The sequence below is a fragment of the Vespa mandarinia genome, chromosome 17, assembly GCF_050613455.1.
Source record: "Vespa mandarinia isolate Hongniang chromosome 17, ASM5061345v1, whole genome shotgun sequence".
NCBI classification, from domain to species: domain Eukaryota; kingdom Metazoa; phylum Arthropoda; class Insecta; order Hymenoptera; family Vespidae; genus Vespa; species Vespa mandarinia.
This window is the reverse complement of record NC_140826.1, coordinates 2,090,001-2,112,500: the sequence shown is the minus strand read 5'-3', so window position 1 is coordinate 2,112,500 and position 22,500 is coordinate 2,090,001. Positions and strand designations below refer to the sequence as shown.

The following is a 22,500-nucleotide window of genomic DNA, read 5'->3' as shown; positions in this document are numbered from 1 at the left end:
ATTGTACACAATTAGAATTAATTGCATATAATTATATATTAGGTTTGACTATGAACTTTGAAACTTTGAACTTTGAAACTATGAAACTTTGAAACTATGAAACTATGAAACAATGTTGTTTTTTTATTTTCATTCAACGCCCGTTTCATAGTTTCTAACCTAATATTTTAATTAAATATATTATAATGATTTCTAATAATTCCAATTAAAATCATCTAATATTTTAATGTTTATTTATTATATCATTAATGTTGACATTTCGACGAACTCTTATTGTTATTATTATTATCATTATTATTATTATTATTATTATTATTATTATTATTATTATTATTATTATTATTATTATTATTATTAAAATTAATCAACATTTTTAATATACTTTTTCGTTATTGTAATAATGTCTTTTGATATAGAAACTAATTGCAAATATCAATGTTTCTTTTTTAGTTATACGTATACTCGGCAACGATTGCATTAGTCGTCAGTTGGACTCATCTACGAGTAGGCTTTCTATTAAAACTCATAGTTATGATAATAACAATTACCATGATATTATTAATTTTATCTCAGGCACCGATTATAGAACTTTATTATAGAGAACACAATACGGAGTAAGTAAACCGTGTTCTATTAAATATGATCTAATAAATGACAATTATTATTTAATTTATCTTTATTATAAATTATGTGTATAGATTTCAAGGATTAAATTACTTATTGGAAATAGGATATTTATTGTTATTGGTGGCATTTGTATTACATGTCTTAGACAGACAGGTTGAGTACACAACTAGAACAGATTTTCTTTGGAAGAGTAAGTTAAAGGTCGAACAAGATGACGTTGAGACCATGAGAGGAATTAATAAGATACTATTGGAAAATATACTTCCTGCGCACGTGGCCGATCATTTTCTAGCGACTAGAGCAACGCAGGTTGGATAAACGATTGTATAATCTTTCTTTGTTCTTTCATTGGGAAATTAAGTCTTTTTTTCTTTTTTTTCTTTTTTTTTTTTCAATCAAAAATATTTTTATTCCATCGTTCGATATTTTTCGTTTTTTATTTATTTATTTATTTTTTTTCTTTTTTTTTTTTTTTTTTTTTTTTTTTTTTTTTTTTTTTTTTTTTATTATTATTATTATTTTTTAGGATCTCTATCACGAAAGATACAGCAGTATTGCAGTGATGTTCGCTTCAATACCAAATTACAAGGAATTTTACGACGAGACTGATATAAATAAACAAGGCCTAGAATGTCTGAGACTTTTAAATGAAATTATTTGCGACTTTGACATGCTTCTGTTGAAACCGAAATATTCGGGCATTGAGAAAATCAAAACGATTGGAAGTACTTATATGTTGGCGTCTGGTTTAAGTCCTGGTAAAGAGAATACCGAAGCTAAGGTAAATAAAATTATTTTTATTTAAAAGAAAGAAGAGAAAGAGGATGAAGAAAATGAAAATAAAAATAAAAAGAAAAAGAACGAAATTATATCGAATTAATTTTTTTTTTTTTTTTCTATTTAGGATCCCTTACAACAACAGGATCATAATGTGATCGTACTCGTTGAGTTCGCCATTGCATTGATGACGATTCTCGATCAGATAAATAGGGAATCTTTTCAAAGATTTAAATTGAGAATGGGTAAGTGTTCAAGAATGAAAAAAAAAAAAGTAAATAAATAAAAAAAAAAAACAAAGAAGTTCTGAAAATGTTCTTGTTTTTTTTTCTTTGTTTTTTTTTTTAACATTAAACATCTTTTTAAAAATATTATTATGACAAAAATAAGAGATATTCTGATACTCTGATATATTATTTTAATAATAAAATTAATTAGGGATACTATGTTATTGAATTATTTTCTTGTTTTAATATAAATAATTATAATATTGCATTTTATCTGTTATATCATATTAGTATAATAATATCTTATCTCATAATAATTCACATGTCATTATATTATAATAATTATTATTTGATATTTATATTAAGCCGGTATAGTAAAAATAATTGGAACTCTGTCGTTGAAACTGATAACAAAAAAGAAAAAAAAAAAAGGAAAAAAGAATGAAAAGAAAAATGAATTATAATAAAAAAAAAAAAAATTTCTTTCCTCCCGTTAAGGTCTCAATCATGGCCCGGTGATAGCAGGTGTCGTAGGAGCACAAAAACCGCAATACGACATTTGGGGAAATACGGTGAATGTGGCATCAAGAATGGACAGTTGCGGAGAAATGGGAAAGCTTCAGGTTACCGAGGATACTGCAAAGATATTAATTGCAGCTGGATATGAATTAGTTTGTCGTGGGCCAACCTTTGTAAAGGGCAAAGGAACATTAACAACGTATTTCGTTAAGACGCCATTTGACGATAAAGAGGATAATTATTGATCCTCAGTACCTGATTTCTATTCACGATCACGTGAGATCAACGAAACAGTGAGAACTAATTGTTCTCGTTGATTGTTATTTCCAAAAAAAAAAAAAAAAGAAAGAAAGAAAGAAAGAAAAGAAAAGAAAAAAAAAAGTAAAACTTATATTTTATTCTAGCTGGACAATATGTTTTAATCGTTGAAGGAAAATGAAGAAAAAAAAAAAAAAAGATAGATAACGCTTGATCTACGTTTCCTTCGTACTCTTCAATTCGTCACATCCGTGTAAATAATATAATAATAATAATAATAATAATAATAATAATAATAATAATAATAATAAAAATAATATTATTATCATTAATAATTAATAATATAAAAAATATTATTATTATTAATAATAATGATGATATATATATATACATATATATATATATATATATGTATAATTATAATCGTTATATGATTGTGTTCTTAAAAGAAATTTACAAAGTAATATTACAAATACTCGAAAGAAGTTATAAACGCGATGATCTCATGCGTACATTTAAGAATTCAAGATTTTCTTCTTGAATGATTCTAAGATAAATTCGAAGCCCCGAATTGTTTTGTTTTATGCTTATAAAAATCAACATCGAGAGACACTTCGAGGAGTGACAAATCATTGTCACTGTACGATATCATCTGTGACTCTTAAAAAATAAATATATTTGTTGTACTAATTATATATTGAGTCAATCGTTAACTTCACGTTTTTTCAAGAAATATGTTATATTATTATATGATATTATCTGGATGGATCAAAGATACTCTTAGGTGACTTTCTAAAGATCAATCTTAATACTTTTTAATGATCTTCTTTTAAACTTTTAATTTTATTTCTTTTATTCTTCTTTTAATTTTATAAGCTTTTAATGAAAAAAGATATTAGCTTAAAAAAAAAAAAACTATCGAAAAGAGAGTGGATCGATTTGGAAAAATTACTTAAAAACTATTGATCCATCCCTGTATATATGTATGTAAATTTATTTAGAATTTATCTATCATGTTAATGACAAGAAAGAGAAAATCTTATTTCTTTCCATTTTTTTTTTTTTTTTTTTTTTTATCAATTTTACAATCATTATGTATAAATGTTCAATTTGTTGCAATCAAAGTTCGATCGTTATTAATAATACTAATTGCATTGATTAATTTATCTTATTGATGAGAGTAAAATTTCCTTTTTTATTTTCAATTTATAGATAACAATGTCCTTGATTCTGAATACACCATTCGGGTTGCAATCTATCAGCATTAATACCTCTTTGAACTAATCTCTCTCTTTGTTTTAACATTCTGTGTTCAGCATGAATCCAGGTTGAAGGAGGATCGGACCAAAGTCTTTCAGCGAAAGCTGCTGACCTGGGCCATAATCTTGAATCGACTATAACACTGTCGACCTGTTCACTCCAAAGTGTTACCTCTCCACCTAAAGAAAAACAAAAAAAGAAAAAAAGAAAGAAAGAAAGAAAAAAGGATTCATTTATCAATTTAAAATAATAAGAAAAATAATCTTTGTGATCTGTTAGATCAACAATATTTTTACCTAATACAAATTGCTTTTTATTTGTACCAAAACCTTGCTTCTGAAGAATGGACATCGGAGAGTTATCATAAATTAATTGCCAGCCTTTATACGGTGAACACCAATTGTTACCCTCTCCAACCCATGCTCCAAAACTATGAAAATATACTGAACACATTAATATCATCTTCTTTTGATTTGATTTAATTGATTTTTGTTTCTTTGTAGTTTTTTTTTCTTTTTTCAGAAAAAATAGCAAGATTAATAGGCTTACCCGCAATCGAGATAGAGAGCATCGTAATTAGAAATAATGACTTTGAAGTCTTTGCTTATCAATCTACCGATAGTGTTATCTGTTGCAGTCGTCCAAATTTGAATGATATACTTCTTAGAATCCAAGTATTGCATATTTTCTATGTTGGTAAGTCCACTAGTCCAAATAATAACAGGAATCTCTTTTCCTCCATTGGCTATAGTTAATTTTTCAAGTGCTCTATTTTGGAAATAATCCCAAAGCAAATAGAAACTCGACTCTGATAGATTCCAGCCTTTAGCGAGCATCCAATTTTTGATAGCATCACTGGAGTTCCAACAATTAACATTGACCTCGTCACCTCCCATGTGAAATATGTCCGGATGAAAATCTTCCAACATTTCTTTGTAAATACCTTCAAGTATTTCATAGACCTTATCGCTTGTTGGATTTAATTGACCGCATGGTGGTTCGACGCAATAACTTTGCCATGGTTCAGATTTGAAGCATACCGTTGCATTATGACCTACCTATTAAAATCAATTCAAATGAATTTGAAAGTGATGAAAAAAGCAATAAAAGAATCAATGATATTCAAAAAAAAAAAAAAAAAGAAAAAAAAATGAAAGTACTAAACAATCTATTGAAATTATATCAAAGATATTAATCTTTCACAGATGTATGAATTTGTTACAATGAACTATCTATGAAAAATATATTTGTGAAGATTGATAAAAAGAAAAAAAAAAAAAACAAAACAAAACAAAAATAATAATAATAATCTCTGTCAAACGTTAAAAGTTTTACAAACTTTTGGATGAGAAGTTTGTATGCATAGCTTTTAGAATAAAATTTACCCATTGCCAGCCTTCCCCAACGTGAGCAGGTGCATCGAATTCTGGTAAAACACGTACTCCATGTAAAAGAGCAAACTTCATGATATCCTTAATGTCTTCCTTCGTATAGACCTTGTCTTTGCCGTAGGAACCGTATTTAGAAAACAATGGATAATTTCTAACTTCGTATGGGAAACTATGGGAATCGGTGATGTGCCAATGAAAAGTATTCATTTTTGACATGGCCATTGCTTCTATTGTCTTCTTGATCACTTCAACGGTAATAAAATTACGACTGGTGTCCAACAAAATCCCACGGTATGGATATACTGGTTTATCCTCGATATAAGCGTCATGAATGATTTGTATTATATCTCTCAAATCATCAAATACTATTAATTGTGACAACGTTTCCAAACCATTTCGAGCACCGAAATAAGTCGTTGCTGTTATTTTTACGCTTATCTGTATGGTGATGATGATAAAAAAAAAAAAAAATAAAAAAAGAATTAGAAGAAGAAGAGAGACATCAAATTTAAATTACTAAACAGTTTCGAATAAGAATGATAATTTAATTCTAAGGAAGAATGAATACCGGTTTATAATGATGTATCAGAAAAAGAAAAAAAAGGAAGTTAAAATGGATATTTTGATGACCATGAAAAATCATGACAAAAATATTATAAATATTTTTTTTTTCCTTTTCTTTTTTTTTCTTTTTCTAATAGCAATTAAAATTAATCTTGATCCACCAATATTGAGTTTTCTTTGATGAAATTATATATATATATGTATATATATAAAAGAAATATATAATTAATAATATTTATATATATATATATATATATATATATATAAAAGAAATTAATAAAACTTGTACAATCCTTAAATAGAAAAAAAAAAGGATAATCTACTTACAAATTCGTCATCGATCTGATCAATTTGTAATTTGTAACTTTCGTCTGTGTCTAAGGTCAATTGGACGTCATTTAAATCATGAATATCGGTAACATTAATTATCAATCCTAATCCCTCGTTTTTAACGACATCACTAATTTTCTTTATGTTTTCTTTGAATATGTTAATGTTCTCTTGTAGAAGACTACCTACTTTCGTATTCGGATTTATACCATCGATTTTGATGTCATTAACATTTAGAGGTAAAACTGTACTTCCCAAGGACAAATGTCCTGTTGGTTTTGGCCATAACGAACCATTATCACCGCATAATAATTGACAAACTTTTAATGACATAGGAGACGATACTTCTTCTGTGATTTCTTCTTTTATACAGTATCCACCGTTGCATTTGTAATGCCATAGTGAACTACAAATAGAATAATAATAGTGATATTAATTGGAATATAGTTATAAATGAAAGATTAAAAATGCGTGGGTGCGTCTGTTTCCTATTCATCGTGATAACTATTATATCTATAATTCATATTGATATGTAAATTTACAGTGAGACTTTTGAAATATTACCCTCTGTACTCAAAAAAAAAAAAAAAAAAAAAAGCAAGAAAAATTATTTCTAAAATAATTGGTTTAAAAATATTCAAAGGGGATCGACTTTATTGTGCTTTTAAATCTATAAGTTTAATTTATCAATCTAAGTTATTAATAAGTAATATTTAGACGTTCGGAAATTCTTTTTTATTTTTATTATTATTATTATTATTATTATTATTATTATTATTATTATTATTATTATTATTATTATTATTATTATTATTATTATTATAATTATTAAAAGAATTTTACATTCAAATTAATAATTCTAGAAAAAATTGATCCAAAACTATACTAATATAGATCACAGTATATCATTTTATTATTATTATTATAGTTATTAAAAGTATGTTAATAATATTGCTTTCCTTTTCTCATTTCGAAAAGGAATAATGCTCATTGATATTTCTAAAAATGTCTTATCGTCTGATCAACTTCGATATCGATATTTTTATAAATTTCTTTAATATCTTCGATAACATTAATTTTTTTTTCTTATTCTAGACGTACACTACTTATCAACTTTCATATTTATTATGTATTATTGATTGTACCGTATCAAAGAAGATATCTCTTTCTCTCCCTCTCTCGAGAGAGAGAAAGAGAGAAAGATTGAAAGCTTCGCATAAAATTTTGAAAATACGAACCGAGCGCGCCATTACGTCCTCCATATTCATTCAACCGGTCACGTGATTCTCCCGCTCGTTTAAAAAAAAAGAAAAAAAAAAAGAAAGAAAAGAAGAAAGAAATCAACGCTACTACTTACGATTTCTAATCGAAAGGACGTTCAAAGAGCCGATCTTTCACCGACCGTTTTATATGCGCAGTTTAAAATCCAACACTATTAATCGTAAAACTTCTATCATCTCTTAAATAGAAAAACATGTTTACATTGCAATAAATATTGTCTCTTAATGTTTATGAGAAAAAATTTTCAAAAAGACTTCGCGCACATTTTTAATATGTAATAAAAAAAAAAAAAAAGAAAAAAAAAAGAAAAAAACTTGAAAATTATTTTCTCATACTCTGACAAGTTCAATTTGATTTGTAATTCTAACAAATGTCAATTGTATTTCATGCAAATTGTGACTCGTATCAAAATTAAATGTCGTCAAATTTCAATAAATTTTACGTAGTATGATACAAAAATATAATAAAAAAAATATAATATATATATATATATATATATATATATATATATATATACACGTACATACATACGTATATTTGAATTATAATTTAAGAATGATCAGATGAAAGTTATTAGAAATATTTCAACGTGACATAGAAAAGAGATCTCTCTTAAGCAACATTCACCTTAGCAACATATCCACTATTGAAAAAAAAAAAAGTAATCCCGCCCGGCTACAATGAAACCTTTTAATCCAAATTATTTAAGTTTTTTATTATATTAAATATATAAGCTACATAATGTATATGTATATATATATATATAAAATATTATAATATATAAATATATATATAATTATATGTTATAAAGTAAAAAAAGGTCACTTACTTGTATATTTTCTCAGCAACGATGAAATCGCTACAGACTTCTAAAGCGAGGACAAATATAAATGTAATAGCAATCATGTTTCTCTCATGGAATTCTACCTATCACTAACTATAAGAGAATGTTGTCCGTCGTCGATTGCACACCTCCGATTGAACGAACGATTTTATCCTCCTTGGAAAAATGATTCCGCGTGAAATGCGAACAGTAGTGGGGGTATAACGAGTAGGATAATATATATATATATATATATATATATATATGTATGTATATATATATGTATATATGTATGTACATATATATGTCGTACAAAAAAAAATATTAAATTCGTTTCTTACATTTTAATGACTTCAACTTTTTTAATTCCAACAAACATCAAAGTTTGTATGCGAATCAATGATGTGACTAATGTCAAAATTAAAAGTCATCAAATTTATATAAATTTAATATATAATAATAGTAATATTTAAAATTAATAACTTTGATTTTTATCTTAAAACAATTTAATATTTTAATATTTTTTATTAATACAATTTATTTACTATAATATATATATATATATTGTTTATTAATATAATTGAGAAAGATTGTTTTTAAAATTGTATAAGATTGTAAATATAGTTAGAGAATCACTCTGTTACTAATGTGAATTAATAATTTAATTAATTACGTTAATTGTTAAAAGTGTTCCTTAGAAAAAAATTGATTCATCCTTTTTATATCTTATATCATAAGTATCTAATAAAAGAAATTTTTTTAACTTTTTAAATGCTATCTTTAAAATTGTTTACTCATTATTAATGACTTTTATAAAATTTAATATATTAATTATAATTGATTATAAATAATTTTATAAAAGTTTATAATATTTAAAGATTAAATATATTCGTACAGAATTATTGTACAATTAATGAGAGACGAAAGAACGACACAAAATATATATCTTGGAAATATTATATTATTATAACGTTATAAATGGTAATAAACATTTATATCTAATATTTACAAAATAATAACGATTCATTTCAGAAAACAAGAAGGAGAAGAAGAAGAAAAAGAAAAAGAAAAAGAAAAAAAGATTTGATAATTAAATTTTTGATAAACATGTATGATACACATCAGCCTTTAACGAATCATTCGATTGATTGATTGATTTTTCATTCATCTCCACGTACTGCTCTATATTTAGCTAATTCATTTGGAAATACTCGATTTAATTCCACCAACATGTTAGCTTTAAATTTTCTGTATGCATCTATCTTTCCTTTAACTTGTTCATTCTTTGTCAATGCCTTTTCTATACAATCTTTAGTATATAATTGTGGATTTCTACCTTGGTCAATATAACTGAAACATAATAAATCACAAGATATCTGTTTTAAACATATTAAATTATTAATGTAGTTACAATTATAAATAATAATAATAACTTACTCAAATACTTCCAAAGGTACATGAACATCTTGAACTTGTGATTTAAGTTTATCTATTTCTTGTAATCCATTCACTAAACCTTGACTGGAAAAAAAAATATTGAATACAAATATAAATCATAGAAATGTAGATATATCTTTTATTGAACTTTTTAAATTGTTAAAGACAATAGGTACGACATAACCAATTTATTAAAAAATATATTTCATACTTACATCTTTTGATTGAGTACATTTTGACCTTGCGGTTGAAAATCACTAACTATTATTCGAATTTGTCTAACATTTTCAATAAAAAGTTCCAATTGTGTTTCTAAATTTTCTAAAGCAGAAGCCATCTTTACTATTTACAAGCAGCAAGTGTTACGAGTACGAATAACATCATCTTTTATCTCTAACTTCGAATGCTAGAGGCAGCACTGCTCGTTAAAGATTAATCAAAGATGGCAGTTCGATCGATGTGACGTAATATATTTAAATTTTAAATAAAATATAAACTAAATCGTTAGTACGTAATATTCTATAAAAATTTGAGATTATTTAATTGTATAAAATATTGATCTTGATATTCTTATTTGTATCTTTATTTTTATTTGTATCTTTGTTTAAAAAAAAAAAAAAAAAAAAAAAAAAAAATTATATATATATATATATATTGTAATAAGTATCGTTATACATATAAGATATATACATTTACAAAATATAATAATAAAACTAATACATTAATTTCCTTCTACAATAATATCCGACATATCTGAAAGTGTGGAAAGTTTTAAAGATTTCTCATTGGCTAAGTGAAGTAAAGATACTATTGCAATAGGCACACTTAATGCTTCTACATTTATTTTCGAAAGTTCATTTGGTAAAGCTTTATAAACGGTATTGAAACATTTAGATTCCTTAATTTGATTCGTATTCTCATTTTGTTCTCCCAATTCCGCATTCATATTATTCATATTTGATGATTTAGATAAAGATTTCCATATGGTTTTCTTTAACTGACGCATATCAATTTTTTTGGCGCGCAAAGGATATTGCAAGAAGATTTTATTCGTTAATGTCGGTGCAGTTACTAAATTATCATTGGTAAATGCCATCTGACTTCCCGCTATATTTTCATCCACATTTCTTAATTCATCAAAATCATTTCTTTCTTGCATATCACAATCTGTATCAATACCGGGACAAAAGTTTGACATATCATTTTCATTATTATAATCATAACCTTCGATATCTTCTGGCAATTGTGCTGTATCCGTTAAATCTTTTTGTCTAGGATTTGCAAACATTAAAGGACGAAGGTATAATTTTGTTATTTGTGAAGTATCATAATGTAAATCTTCTGGTAAAGTTACCTTTTCTTCAGTCCAATCTACTTTGGCTGTTTTAATTTGTAACTTTACTGCTTGGCTAGGTAAGAACTTTTGTTCAATGTCAGATATTGCACCATGAGAATATTTAAGTTCTATTTCTTTCTTTTTTTTAATCGGTCCCTGATGACACGTTTCCACTACTTTATTCTCATTTGGAAATAATGTTAATGTTTTAACTTTCCAATAAGAAGGACCTGCCCAATGAATTAAATTAAAATTTTTCTGTATAAAAGAATATTCTGATGTTTTGTGATATTGCTCGGGTACTTGTTCTGCCATAACTTTACGAAAGTCTACTATATTTTCTACTTGATTAGGATTTCTCATAGACAAATCTCTATTATTGGTATCTTCTTGCATGCTAAAATAATTCATAGGTTCAAATTCCTCTTCATCGGCAGAAGGTATACTAGCATCAAGATCAAATTGAAATCTATTTTCATTGTTTTCTTGTGTAGTTTGTATGTCTTCTGGTTCATCTTCTGGTGACCATTTTAAAAATTCAAAATCAGTAACACTAGGACATAGATCTGATTCTGAAAAATTTTCTATTGGAGATATAGTATATTCTGGAAGATTTTCATTCTCCGTTTCTGTTTCGTTTAATTTATCTAAAATAATATCGTTATATGTATTATGATAAAAGCCTAAATTTGCATGATGCGATAGGACTACTTGATAGAGCATATCAGATGAACATAAATCTCCAGATCCTATGAACATTTGTGAGGGTAACATGGTTTCAACGGATACATTTATTACATCTTCTGTAATAATGATCTTCTGTTTAGTTCTTTTCTTTTTTTTCTTCAATTGATTTTCTATTGGTCTTTCTTCATTTTCTTCTGCATTGTTTGATTGTATTGGCCCTTCATCGGTAGAATTATTTTCCTTTTGTCGATCCAATGCACCGACCATTTTTAAAATCTCTGTATATATACCATCCACACGAAATCCATAAATTTTTGTACATACATCCAATGACGTACTGGCCACTTGCAAATTGGTAAGTTCAGAATTCCTTTTGGTCACCATAAATGTCATAAAATCTATCATTTCTAAGCTGAATGCATTCTTAACATTAATTTTATTTTCAGCGCTTAATTTGATACAATGTGATATTAATTCAGTCATTTGTGGTTCTGACATTTGTGTCAAAAATCCTAAACCTAAGGAACGTCTCTTTTCATTAATTTTTGTAGTTAATGGTGTACTAGTTGATGTGGCATCACGTCTTAATGCTAAACGTTCTGCCTCGTCATCATTTTCCAATAAAGCTGATGAGGATTTTTGTATGACGATAGATTTTCTACGGAGTGGTGAAGATGTAGACGGAAAATTGGTCATATTTGATTCTATTACTATATTTGCTAAGCTTTTTCTTGCCATCTTGATAATTGATATAAAATCCTATTAATTTGTGCAAAAGTAAATATCTTTCCTTCTTCTCAATTTCTTACAAATGTCATATGACAGCTGAAGAAATATGATCCTAAATGAACAAATTAACAAATATATACATTAACAAATTAATATTGAATATATTTAAAAAAAAATTAGTATCATATTAATCACACAATCTTTTACCTTGTAATACAATGAGAAATAATGTCATTATAAAATATGTATATAAAACACAATTGACACTTTATTTCACAATATTGATGATTTACTTTTAACGGCGACAGTTTAAGTTTGAATTCGTTTATACGATTTAGTGTTTCAAAGGTTATCATTTTCTGCGCATAACAATAATCCACGACCAATAAAAGTGAGGGAATCGTTCAAACTGATTGGTCGAAATTCATGACCAATAAGAAATAACTAGTAATTTAAACTGATTGGTTGAAATTTAAAAATGTCTGTTCATGTTCGTGCAAGCATCTAATTGGATATAACCTTAATATAATTTTAAATACACCATAAAGTCGGAGTAACATGAATATAAAAATTTTATTTTTAATTATATATATATATATGTATATTTTTTTTTCATCCACATACAAAATAATGTTATTATTATTATTATAATATAATTATTTTGTATCTATTATAAGAGACTTTCTTCAAGAAAAGTATCTTTATTAAAGAGATATTATCTAATGCAAATAAATACAAGAATAATAATTGTTTATATACATGTTAAATATAAAAATTCATATATTCGTTAAATAATTGAATTTATTTATTTTTCTTGATTCAAATATGAAATTTAAATCCATATATTAACAACGAACTTTATTATTATGAAAATTGAATGTTTTCGTTGTTAAGTTTTCTAACGTGATTGTTTTTAAATAGACAGTCTGAAAGAAAAAAAAAAAAAAAACAAAAAGAGAAAAAAAATGTCTATAAAACACGTCGTTGTAGGCAAGTTTATAATTTCTATTCTTCTTTTTAATGAACAATTTTTCATTGTTTCATGAAAAAGATTGTATCATAGATAAGATTATATAATTCTTAGGTGGAGGTACTGGATTTATAGGGAAACGTTTAATAGAATTATTATGTCAACAAGGTATAACTTGTACAATCGTTTCACGTAAATCTGGTCCTAATAGAATAACTTGGGTAAGATGTTATTTTAGTTCAAATGTAGAAAAAAATGTTTTCAAATCTATATAAAGTAATAATTATTCTTCGTTTGTTCATATAAATATTATAGACAGATGTAAAGGAAAATGGTCTTCCAAAGTATACATCTGCTGTAATCAATATTGCTGGTCAGAATGTACTCGATCCAACGAAACGTTGGTCGTCAGAATTTAAAGAAATTGTTAGAGATAGTCGTGTGAAAACTACAGAAATATTAGCAAGAGCCGTCGAATGTACAGATGCAAAAGCATTCGTTAGTATTTCTGGTGTTGCATGTTATAAACCCAACGATACGGCATATACGGAAGAAAGTGAATGTATACCTTATGATTTTTTATCAGGTAAAATGATAAACAAAGAATAATAATATAGATTTGTAATATGTATATATAGATTAAAATAAAAAAGTTTAATTTGTATAAGAACTTTGTCGGGATTGGGAAGCTGCAGCAAAACTTTCACAGGAAAGTAAAATTAGACAGATCATTATTAGATCTGGAGTAGTACTAGGTAAAGATGGTGGAATGATAAAACAAATTTATTTACCTTTTTTACTTGGACTTGGTGGACCTATTGGTACTGGAAATCAATATATGCCATGGATACATATTACCGATCTCGTTAACATATTTTTATTTGCTATTAAAAATGATAATGTTTGTGGTATTTTAAATGGTGTAGCACCTAAGGTAATATTTATAAAAATCTTTTGAAAACAATTCAAACGATATATAATTTAATATCATTCGATAATAAATTCATTTTTAATAGCCTGTAACTAACAAGGAATTTACAAAAGCATTTGCTAATGCATTAAAACGACCTGCCATAATACCACTTCCAAGTATTATTTTAAATCTAATTTTTAGCGAAGAACGTGCAAAAGTTAGTATTAAATTTTGTCATTTATATTTTTAATAATATTTTAGATCATGTATGAATTTAAATATGTTATAGATGATGTTGGAGGGACAAAAGGTATTTCCTAAAAGAACCGAGGAATTAGGATTTCAGTATCAATTTTGTGATATAAATAGTGCCTGCAAAGAGATCGTTAAATAAATTATTATCATTTTATTCTTTATACAATAAAATTTGTATAACTATAAGAGTATTTATAATTAATAGAATGGTTGCAGTAAAGCGCATATAATTATTATTATTATGCGTTTTAACGTAATATTTATTGACATAAATATATGCGAGTAAAAGTAATAGTTTGAATTGATCTATAGATAAAAATTAACATAAATTTATATAATTCAATCAATAAAGATTAACAGTTAACATTAACACGTACAACTTTTTTTCTTTTTCTTTTTTTTTTTTTTTTCTCTAAGAAATTTTTAAATTAGTATCATGTTCATAAGAACGTACAGAAATAGGTTTCATATATTTGGAGTAAACAAAAGATAAACTATTTTCAGTATATGGACCTTTTCTTAAATGCTTTTCTTGACAAGATTTAACAATCTTATTGGATCCTAATAATGGCGAACTAAGATTTTGTTGTAGCGAATATTTAAGATCATTCATTTCATTGTTAGACTGTAACATTTCTTTAGATATTGAAATGGATTTATATTTTTTAGGCAATCTTTTAAATCGTTCCTTTCCTGAATCTGAAATAACAATTAGCTGGTCGTATGGATCACTTGGAAAACAATCTAAACATTGAATACGACTCATATTCAAAAAATAATTGATTTCTTTTCTTAAAATTTGTATTTCTTTACGTGTTAAGCCATTCATATTAATGGAAACAATATTTCCATTTTTATGAACGATAAAGAGGCCTAACTCAATGGATACACCAACGTATCTTATATCATCTAATTCCATTAAAATGGATTGTTTATTTAAAAATTTATAACATAACTTGTCGCTCCATGTGTATCTTGATATAATGGCCTTATTAGTTTCTTTATTTAAAATTAGATCTTCCCATTCCCCTAAAGTGTCCAAACAAAACGTTATCTCTCCCAGAATTGAGACAATCAGAAAAAAAATATTCTTCGTCACGTGATAACATATCCAGATGAAAAGAATTGTATATACTGTAAAGCAAAATTATTAATTAATTTTTCTATTAATTCTTTCGATAAGAGCTTATCAATATGACAACGCAAAAGAAAAAAAAAATAAATAAATTTGTTAAAAAGATACAAGAATATACGTATAAATTGTTTATAAAAAAATTTCAAAAAAAAAAAAAATAAAAAAAAAAACAAATCCATTATATCTTACAAACAAATATGATCCAGGTTAAGAATTTTGGTCTTCTTGATACATGAATTTTATTCTTATCCAAATATTTAAGTTCTGGTTTAGTCAATAAAATCATTTTATTCAAACTTCATAAATAAGTATTTCAATATTTAAAATTAAGGATATATGAAAAAGAGAATTTGGATAGGAACATATATTGACAAAAAGGAGCGTAAACTATTTTTTGTGGGTTCGTCGCTTTTTTTTTGTTTTTTCTTTTTTCCTTCCTTTCTTTCTTTTTTTTTTTTCTTCTTTCTCTTTCCACCATATTCCGTATTTTTTTCTCTATCTTGTCGACCAACTACTCGACTGTAGAGTAACGTTTATATATATATATATATACATGTATATAAAAATAATCTATCCCTTGATGATTCAGCCTGAAGGAGAAGAAAAGAAAAAAAAGAAGAAATAGGAGATAAAAAAAAGAGAGATAGATAAATAGATAGAGAGAGAGAGAGAGAGAGAGAGCCAGAAAAATAAACTAAAATAAAAGAAAGTTGAAACATATGGAAATCTGCATTTATTTCATCATATTTTTATTTCAACGAGATACAAATACTCGATTATTTCATTCATGCGCGTGCTATTGCAATGATTTTCTGAAACATGAAATAGACAAAGAAAATAATTAAATATCACTGTTGTATTAAAAAATTATATGAATTATTCGAGAAATTTGTGTTATATAGAATTATATTTATTTTTTATCTCTTTTTTGATGATATGCTTACAGAAAAAAAAAACATCCTAAAAGAAGACCTTTGATATTTATTCGTCGGTTAATAAAATAGAAATTTGTTTGTATTTATTTATTATATTAATATAATAATAAATTATATTTAATTATCAATATTAATAATGTTTACGTAACAGTAATATTATTAAATGATCGAAGGAATTATTTATTTTAATTTAAATCGTATAAATAAGAGAGCTGCTGATATTTATGATTTAAAATGTGATGTTATTATAATTAATTGTTCAAGGTTGCTTGTATGAAAAGGGAAAAAAAAAAGAGAGAAAAAAAGAAGGAAAAAAACTGACCTATTCATCGATCAATATAAGAAAGTTAATTAACTCCGTGAAATGTTCGAAGTCATCGATCTATATATTTCCTTTCTTTTTCTTTTTTTTTTTTTTCCTCTTTTTTTTTCTCGTTTATAACACTCTTAAGAGTGAAATTAAATTATTTTAATATTAAAAACGTTTAAGAGTCATTATCGTTTAAACGATCCGTAAGATTGTTAATTTAAATAATGATTAATGGAATTCAAACATATACACAGTAAATAATTGTTCAAATGAATATAATATATTTGTATAATAATTAAAAATATTGTAAGACTATGTTTGCCTTATGTGATGATGATTAATTATTAATTTTCTTCGTATCGATTTAATAAAAGAATTTTATGCGAATCAATCGTTTCAGAAGGATCGATATGATAATCGGATAAGAACTGAAGTGAAAAATTTAATATACGTGGAGGAGTAACGATTATAAAGGGAAGGATAAATGATAACGAACGATAACAAAAAGAATCGTTTTGTATTTTGTCATTGTATTTTCATCGTTACATAAAGTAGATATATCTATCGATGGATGAAACACGGACATCGTCAAATTATTATATTGTCGATTATTTGACAAAAATTCTCGTGAAAAAAAAAATCATAAAGCGCGATGAAACGTGAAATTCGTTCGAACGAGAAAACGAGACATTTTTTTCCTTTTTTTTTCTCTATTTTTTGTTTTTTTTTTTTTTTCTTTTTTTTAAGACATTATTAGAAAAATTGAATATATTTATAGTACCTTTGTTCAGTTCAATATATCCTTTTTTCTTTCATTATTATAAATTACAATCGTCGTATATAGGATGTAAGATAATTTGTATAATATTTAATTACACATTTATTACTTCTTTTTTTTATTTATTAATATTTTTATTAATATTTTTAATATTATATTATTATTATTATTATTATTATTATTATTATTATTATTATTATTATACTATAAATTATATTATAGATTATATTATAATAGTAATAATAGTAATAATATACATAATTTTTTTTTAATATTTAAACAATTTTTTAAAAATATTATATATGTATTTTTAAATATTATATATGTAATTTTTATTAACAATAAGATTGTACATCTATACATTTAATCAGTTTAAATGTATCCTTGTACTTATTCGACTATATAGTTTTAAAAATATTATAATACGTAACATAGTATATAAAAGTATTACATATACGATTTTAAATAATAATAATTAAATCTTGATCATAGAGAAAGGATTTAGAAAAACTTACTTACAGTTATATCCTAAATTACGAAATCGTATGATTACCATTTTAGAACTTTTGCGTCATAGAATATCTAGAAAATATAATATCGAATTAATTTACTAAAAGATTATTTCTTTTTTTTTTTTTTAGATAATTATTTTTCGGAAATGTAAAAATATCTCAAAAATTAAAACTCATTATTGTGAACAATCATTTATTTTTTTTCTTTTTTTTTTTTTATCATAAAAATTGTCCGTTCAAAATATTCATTAAAATTTATGTGAATCATCTTAAGCCTTACGAAGCTAAATGTAACATAAGTACTTACTCATTTTCTTCCATTTTGAATTGAATCAAAATATCTCTCTCTTTCTCTGATCATCAATTTATATAAAGAGACAAAGAAACGGGCTATCGTAGTTTTACTTCGCGGATATATAATGTAAACCAATCAAACGTGTATATGAAAAATCCGTAGTGGGGGGAATAGGAGCTTCCACTCTTTAGTCGTAGATTTCAGGTGGCGCCACTATACGAATACTTATTTTTCTTTCTTTCTTTTTTTTTCACGAGAAATGTCGAAAACAGGATTTTGCGCCAACAAAATTAATCCTTAACGTAATTTTTTTTCGACTTTCACGCACAAGGTTATATTTTTAAAACAGAAGATTTAAATATGAAGATAATTTATTGTTTCCTCAGACTTTATAAGTTTTATTTTTATACATAAATTATTCACGAAGGGTACATTATTTTTTGATCAAATGATTTTTTTTTTTTTATATATATATACATATAAATTTTTTTATTTTTTCGAACAAAAATAAAACTTTCAAAAAATCGAGGAAAAGTTATAGATAGATATATATATATATATATATATATATACGAATTTTACGTATAAACTTTTGACTTTAAAATATGACCTCGTTCATTAAAATCGGTCAAGAATTAATATTGGACTGCTCGTTGGCGTAAATCATATTATAAAACTATAAATGATGAACATCCTTAATAAAAAAAAAAAAAAAAAAAATGTGTAGAAGAGAGAGATCGAGTGATTCGATGGCAGCACCGTCGGACGGATAGATTATGAAACAATAATCAAGATGGCGTGCGTTAGAAGCACAGCTGTTGTTTATCCACAAAGCAGCGTCTCGGTCATCTAGGTGATGTCCGTCATAAGTGATACGTGTCATATGTTACGCGTTCCTTCGTGATAAGGAACTTGTAAAGTGACATCGAGATGGAAACGAGTAATCGAACAATTAGTAGTATCAATAGTAATAACGACAACAACGTAACGTATCAGTGACAAATCGTGTCTTATTTCGAAAATTAAAAGACACGAGTACTCTGTGTGATCGTAACGGCGGCGTTGACAGTGGCGGCGAAGGTGGTGGTGGTGGCGGTGGTGTGGTGGTGGTGGTGGTGGAGGTGTTGGTGGAGGTGGTGGTGGTGCTGGTGCATCAGCAGCAGCAGCAGCAGCAGCAACAGCAGAACCAGAAGTAGAATTAGAAGTAGCAACAGTAACAGCAACAGCAATAGCAGCAGCAGCAGCAGCAGTAGCAACAACAACAGTAATAGCAGCATCAGCAACAGTAACAGCAGCAGCGATATTGGGCTAAGAAAAAACAGTACGAGGAAGAGTCTCTCGATGCAGAAAACGATCGAGAACTGTGACGGGTCGGCGACGACGATGATGATGACGACGACGATAACAACGACCACGACGACGACGACGACGACGACGACGACCGAATAAGAGCAACTAACCTAGATCTTTTTTTTTCTTTTTTTTTTCTCTCTCTCTTCATCGTTTTGTCTTCTTTTTTTTTTTTCTTTCTCCAATTCTCCGGCTTATTTGGGGGCAAAAGAAAGAAAGAAAGAAAGAAAAATACGAAATTATATCAACATTTCGAAGCTCGATAATAGAACAAATTACGAAGTGAGTAGAAGTAGCTTTAAACAAAATTTTGAATTCTTCTTTCTTCTCCTTCACCTATTTCTCTTTCTCCTCCTTCTTTTTGAATATCGTTTCGATATTCGAGTCTTTCATATGATCGAGCTCGATTATCGTTACGTAAAATCATAGCGCGGCAAAAGCAGCGAAAGGAAGTTGACGTTATGTTCGAACACGTTGCACGTTTTTCTTACGTCTTTTCTTTTTTCTTTTTTTTTCTTTTTATTATTATTTTTTTGTATTCCCCTACCTTTCCTCTTTCTCTCTCTCTCTCTTCCCTCTCTCACTCTCTTTCTCTCTCCTCTCTCTCTCTCTCTCTCTTTCTCCTCTCTCTCTCTCTCTTTCTCTTCTCTCTCTCTCTCTCTCTCTTTCTCCTCTCTCTCTCTCTCTCTCTTTCCTCTTATATCACTCATATCATCGACGGAAAACGTGGCGTCTATATAACGATTCTATATAGTTTTCATATTTTCTTCAATTATTCATGGTGGAAGCTATTTAGATGAATAGCTTCATATTTTACAAAAAAATTTAAATAACATTTGCAGTGTCGCAATAATGATTCATGTTTTTGTTTGTTATTTTTGTGAGGTTATGAGAGAATAATTATGTTTATTTTTGTATATTACTTATTTCTTCCATTTTCTTTTTTATCAGTGAGAGTTATTAATTGCATATAATGATTATATGATGTCGCCTTACATATCAATTTATATAATAACTATATATATATTATTTATATTCAATATATGATGTTAATGTCTTTTCGATATTATGCATTGTTTCTTTGTGTAATAATAAGATAATAAGTTGTAATTCTTGCTTAATGTTGATTATCAAAACAAAAAGAAAGAAGAAGAAAAGAAAAGGAAAGAAAAAAAAAAGAAAAAAAAAAAAAAGAAAAAAAAAAAAGAATTGTATAAGATCGTTTCGTTAAATCACAATTTACTTTTGGAAAGTTCATATTTATTATTGCTTCGACTTAGAAAAATCTATGCGCGGATGCCAATTATAAGATTTGAAGTATGTAATATATTTTTTAAAGAATCATTGAAACTATACATCTATTTGCCTTTTGATCTTAATATTTATAGTTATTTATTTTTTAATAATTTATAATGATAAACGAATTGAGTAAAATAATTTTCTTTTTAGGTTTCATCATGAATGCCAGAACACAACTATTTGAGTTAAGTATGGAGGGTCGGCAGGTCGACGAAGCTGTAGCCAGTATATTTCACAGCGTTCTATTTCATAGAAGCCTTGGAAAATTTAAGTACAAACAAGAAGGCAGCTATTCCGTTGGTACCGTCGGATATCAAGATGTCGACTGTGATTTCATTGATTTCACATACGTATGCTGTTCCTCTGTACATCTTGATCAAACCTTGAAAAGAGAAATATCGGGCTTTTCTGAAGCTTTACGTTCTACGGATAGTCCTGGTTCTGGTCAAATATCGTTAGAATTTTTTCAGAAAAAAAAGAATCGCTGGCCGTTTCAGGCAGAGTGTATACCATGGGAAGTATGGACAGTGAGGCTCGAGCTTATAAAATTAGCAACTGAGCATGAACGTCAAATATGTAGGGAGAAGGTTGGTGATCTGTTGACAGATAAAATTCTCTATATAACTGAAGTCATGAATAGGCATGACTATTTACCAAAAATGCCAAATCAGGCTGAATTAGATTTGATTTTTGATACTTCTTATCCGGACATTCAGCCTTATCTCTTTAAATTGTCTTTCACAACTTCTAGCCCATCGAGTTCAACAATGGGTAATACAATGAAAAAGTTGATTAAGGAGACATTGTCCATTTAGTCGTAACATAAATTTTGATCCTCATAGATTAGATTAAATTAATCTTTGAAGAAAAGATTAATGTATAAAATATATAAATTTGTGCAGTTTCTTTTACAGTGATCACATATGTATTTTACAGTGATCTGCTACTGTACCTTATACAATTTTGCTTCTTTGTTAGATCTTTTTACTTTGCAATAATAGAAACTTTGATTGATTGTTTAAATGTAGTACATTTATTACATTGAAATAACATTCGTTATAATTCGAATAAACTTTTCACCAAAGCAGAGAATTTACCAGTCCTGGGAAGCAATTCTTCATTTATTGTCAAAACATAGTAATATGACTGGTGAGAAAAATATTCTATAAAAGGCATGTCTAATGTCCATGCTCTATAGTTCGTACGTGAGTCTGTAAAGATAGTTCTGTGTCAGCAATATCATAATGTATTTTATAATATAGTAAATACATTACTGCGTACATTGCAGCTATCAAACTGCTAACGTACCTCTTCAACTTTATAGTACAAATAAATGTAAAGTTCGTTTTGTTTTGTACATCATATATACGTCCATTGCGCGATTCAACACAATTGTTGATTATACTTTTAATATGAATCTTCCATTGCATTGGTTAACTTCTGCAAATGTATGTGGTAAATACATTTTGCAGTTAAAAAAAAAAAAAGAAAAATTGTATTGT

General features: G+C 26.7%; 7 protein-coding genes across 15 annotated transcripts in view; 3 read left to right on the top strand and 4 right to left on the bottom strand.

Annotated features, from left to right (window-relative positions):
• Adcy2 (adenylate cyclase type 2 Ac76E) overlaps positions 1-2,692 on the top strand; it is a 47,447-nt gene extending 44,755 nt beyond the window's left edge. For all 8 annotated transcript variants that reach the window (XM_035886130.2, XM_035886138.2, XM_035886140.2 and 5 more), the window contains exons 16-20: positions 451-614; positions 699-936; positions 1,154-1,408; positions 1,532-1,649; positions 2,130-2,692. In XM_035886130.2, the coding sequence (XP_035742023.1) occupies positions 451-614; positions 699-936; positions 1,154-1,408; positions 1,532-1,649; positions 2,130-2,395 (1,041 nt within the window). In that variant the 3' untranslated portion in view covers positions 2,396-2,692. The remainder of the gene's footprint in view (positions 1-450; positions 615-698; positions 937-1,153; positions 1,409-1,531; positions 1,650-2,129) is intronic.
• Positions 2,693-3,463: 771 nt separating this feature from the next.
• Hexo1 (beta-hexosaminidase 1) lies at positions 3,464-8,224 on the bottom strand. Its single transcript, XM_035886143.2, has 6 exons — positions 8,064-8,224; positions 5,951-6,359; positions 5,054-5,497; positions 4,218-4,726; positions 3,965-4,098; positions 3,464-3,847 (listed from the first exon to the last, which is right to left on the bottom strand). The coding sequence occupies exons 1-6, from the start codon at positions 8,138-8,140 to the stop codon at positions 3,615-3,617; spliced, it is 1,806 nt and encodes a 601-aa protein (XP_035742036.1). The 5' UTR covers positions 8,141-8,224; the 3' UTR covers positions 3,464-3,614.
• Positions 8,225-9,042: 818 nt separating this feature from the next.
• Positions 9,043-9,882, bottom strand: MED10 (mediator complex subunit 10). Its single transcript, XM_035886159.2, has 3 exons — positions 9,710-9,882; positions 9,495-9,578; positions 9,043-9,407 (listed from the first exon to the last, which is right to left on the bottom strand). Exons 1-3 carry the CDS (start codon positions 9,829-9,831, stop codon positions 9,218-9,220), a joined length of 396 nt encoding a protein of 131 aa, XP_035742052.1. The 5' UTR covers positions 9,832-9,882; the 3' UTR covers positions 9,043-9,217.
• Positions 9,883-10,178: 296 nt separating this feature from the next.
• On the bottom strand, positions 10,179-12,610 carry LOC118450383 (condensin complex subunit 2-like). Its single transcript, XM_035886141.2, has 2 exons — positions 12,454-12,610; positions 10,179-12,358 (listed from the first exon to the last, which is right to left on the bottom strand). The coding sequence occupies exon 2, from the start codon at positions 12,253-12,255 to the stop codon at positions 10,216-10,218; it is 2,040 nt and encodes a 679-aa protein (XP_035742034.1). The 5' UTR covers positions 12,256-12,358; positions 12,454-12,610; the 3' UTR covers positions 10,179-10,215.
• A 498-nt stretch (positions 12,611-13,108) lies between these two features.
• On the top strand, positions 13,109-14,677 carry LOC118450386 (epimerase family protein SDR39U1). The gene is made up of 6 exons (XM_035886155.2): positions 13,109-13,236; positions 13,331-13,437; positions 13,532-13,802; positions 13,885-14,150; positions 14,233-14,346; positions 14,419-14,677. The coding sequence occupies exons 1-6, from the start codon at positions 13,212-13,214 to the stop codon at positions 14,521-14,523; spliced, it is 888 nt and encodes a 295-aa protein (XP_035742048.2). The 5' UTR covers positions 13,109-13,211; the 3' UTR covers positions 14,524-14,677.
• Positions 14,678-14,796: 119 nt separating this feature from the next.
• Positions 14,797-22,500, bottom strand: part of LOC118450387 (uncharacterized) — a 41,785-nt gene continuing 34,081 nt past the window's right edge. The window contains exon 3 of the mRNA XM_085662326.1: positions 14,797-15,518. Within this exon, the coding sequence (XP_085518452.1) occupies positions 14,797-15,518 (722 nt within the window). The remainder of the gene's footprint in view (positions 15,519-22,500) is intronic.
• The window catches only part of Atg101 (autophagy-related protein 101), a 4,649-nt gene continuing 1,293 nt past the window's right edge, over positions 19,145-22,500 (top strand). The window contains exons 1-2 of one of the 2 annotated variants that reach the window (XM_035886157.2): positions 19,145-19,981; positions 21,149-22,500. The exon at positions 21,149-22,500 is cut by the window's right edge and continues 1,293 nt beyond it. In XM_035886157.2, the coding sequence (XP_035742050.1) occupies positions 21,157-21,813 (657 nt within the window). In that variant the 5' untranslated portion in view covers positions 19,145-19,981; positions 21,149-21,156 and the 3' untranslated portion in view covers positions 21,814-22,500. Of the gene's footprint in view, positions 19,982-20,749; positions 21,017-21,148 lie in introns of those variants that run through there. The other variant, XM_035886158.2, reaches the window with a different exon arrangement.

What these genes read in the sequence shown, in the direction of transcription:
- Hexo1 (XM_035886143.2), bottom strand. Translation starts at nt 8,140, where the DNA reads ATGATTGCTATTACATTTATATTTGTCCTCGCTTTAGAAGTCTGTAGC. An exon ending in GTTGCTGAGAAAATATACAA is followed by an intron (nt 6,360 to 8,063) that starts GTAAGTGACCTT and finishes TTCTATTTGTAG; the next exon opens with TTCACTATGGCATTACAAAT. An exon ending in TAAAAAGCAATTTGTATTAG is followed by an intron (nt 3,848 to 3,964) that starts GTAAAAATATTG and finishes GTTTTTCTTTAG; the next exon opens with GTGGAGAGGTAACACTTTGG.
- MED10 (XM_035886159.2), bottom strand. Translation starts at nt 9,831, where the DNA reads ATGGCTTCTGCTTTAGAAAATTTAGAAACACAATTGGAACTTTTTATT. An exon ending in AATGTACTCAATCAAAAGAT is followed by an intron (nt 9,579 to 9,709) that starts GTAAGTATGAAA and finishes TTTTTTTTCCAG; the next exon opens with TCAAGGTTTAGTGAATGGAT. An exon ending in GTACCTTTGGAAGTATTTGA is followed by an intron (nt 9,408 to 9,494) that starts GTAAGTTATTAT and finishes ATTATGTTTCAG; the next exon opens with TTATATTGACCAAGGTAGAA.
- LOC118450383 (XM_035886141.2), bottom strand. Translation starts at nt 12,255, where the DNA reads ATGGCAAGAAAAAGCTTAGCAAATATAGTAATAGAATCAAATATGACC.
- LOC118450386 (XM_035886155.2), top strand. Translation starts at nt 13,212, where the DNA reads ATGTCTATAAAACACGTCGTTGTAG. An exon ending in ACCTTATGATTTTTTATCAG is followed by an intron (nt 13,803 to 13,884) that starts GTAAAATGATAA and finishes AATTTGTATAAG; the next exon opens with AACTTTGTCGGGATTGGGAA. An exon ending in TTAGCGAAGAACGTGCAAAA is followed by an intron (nt 14,347 to 14,418) that starts GTTAGTATTAAA and finishes AATATGTTATAG; the next exon opens with ATGATGTTGGAGGGACAAAA.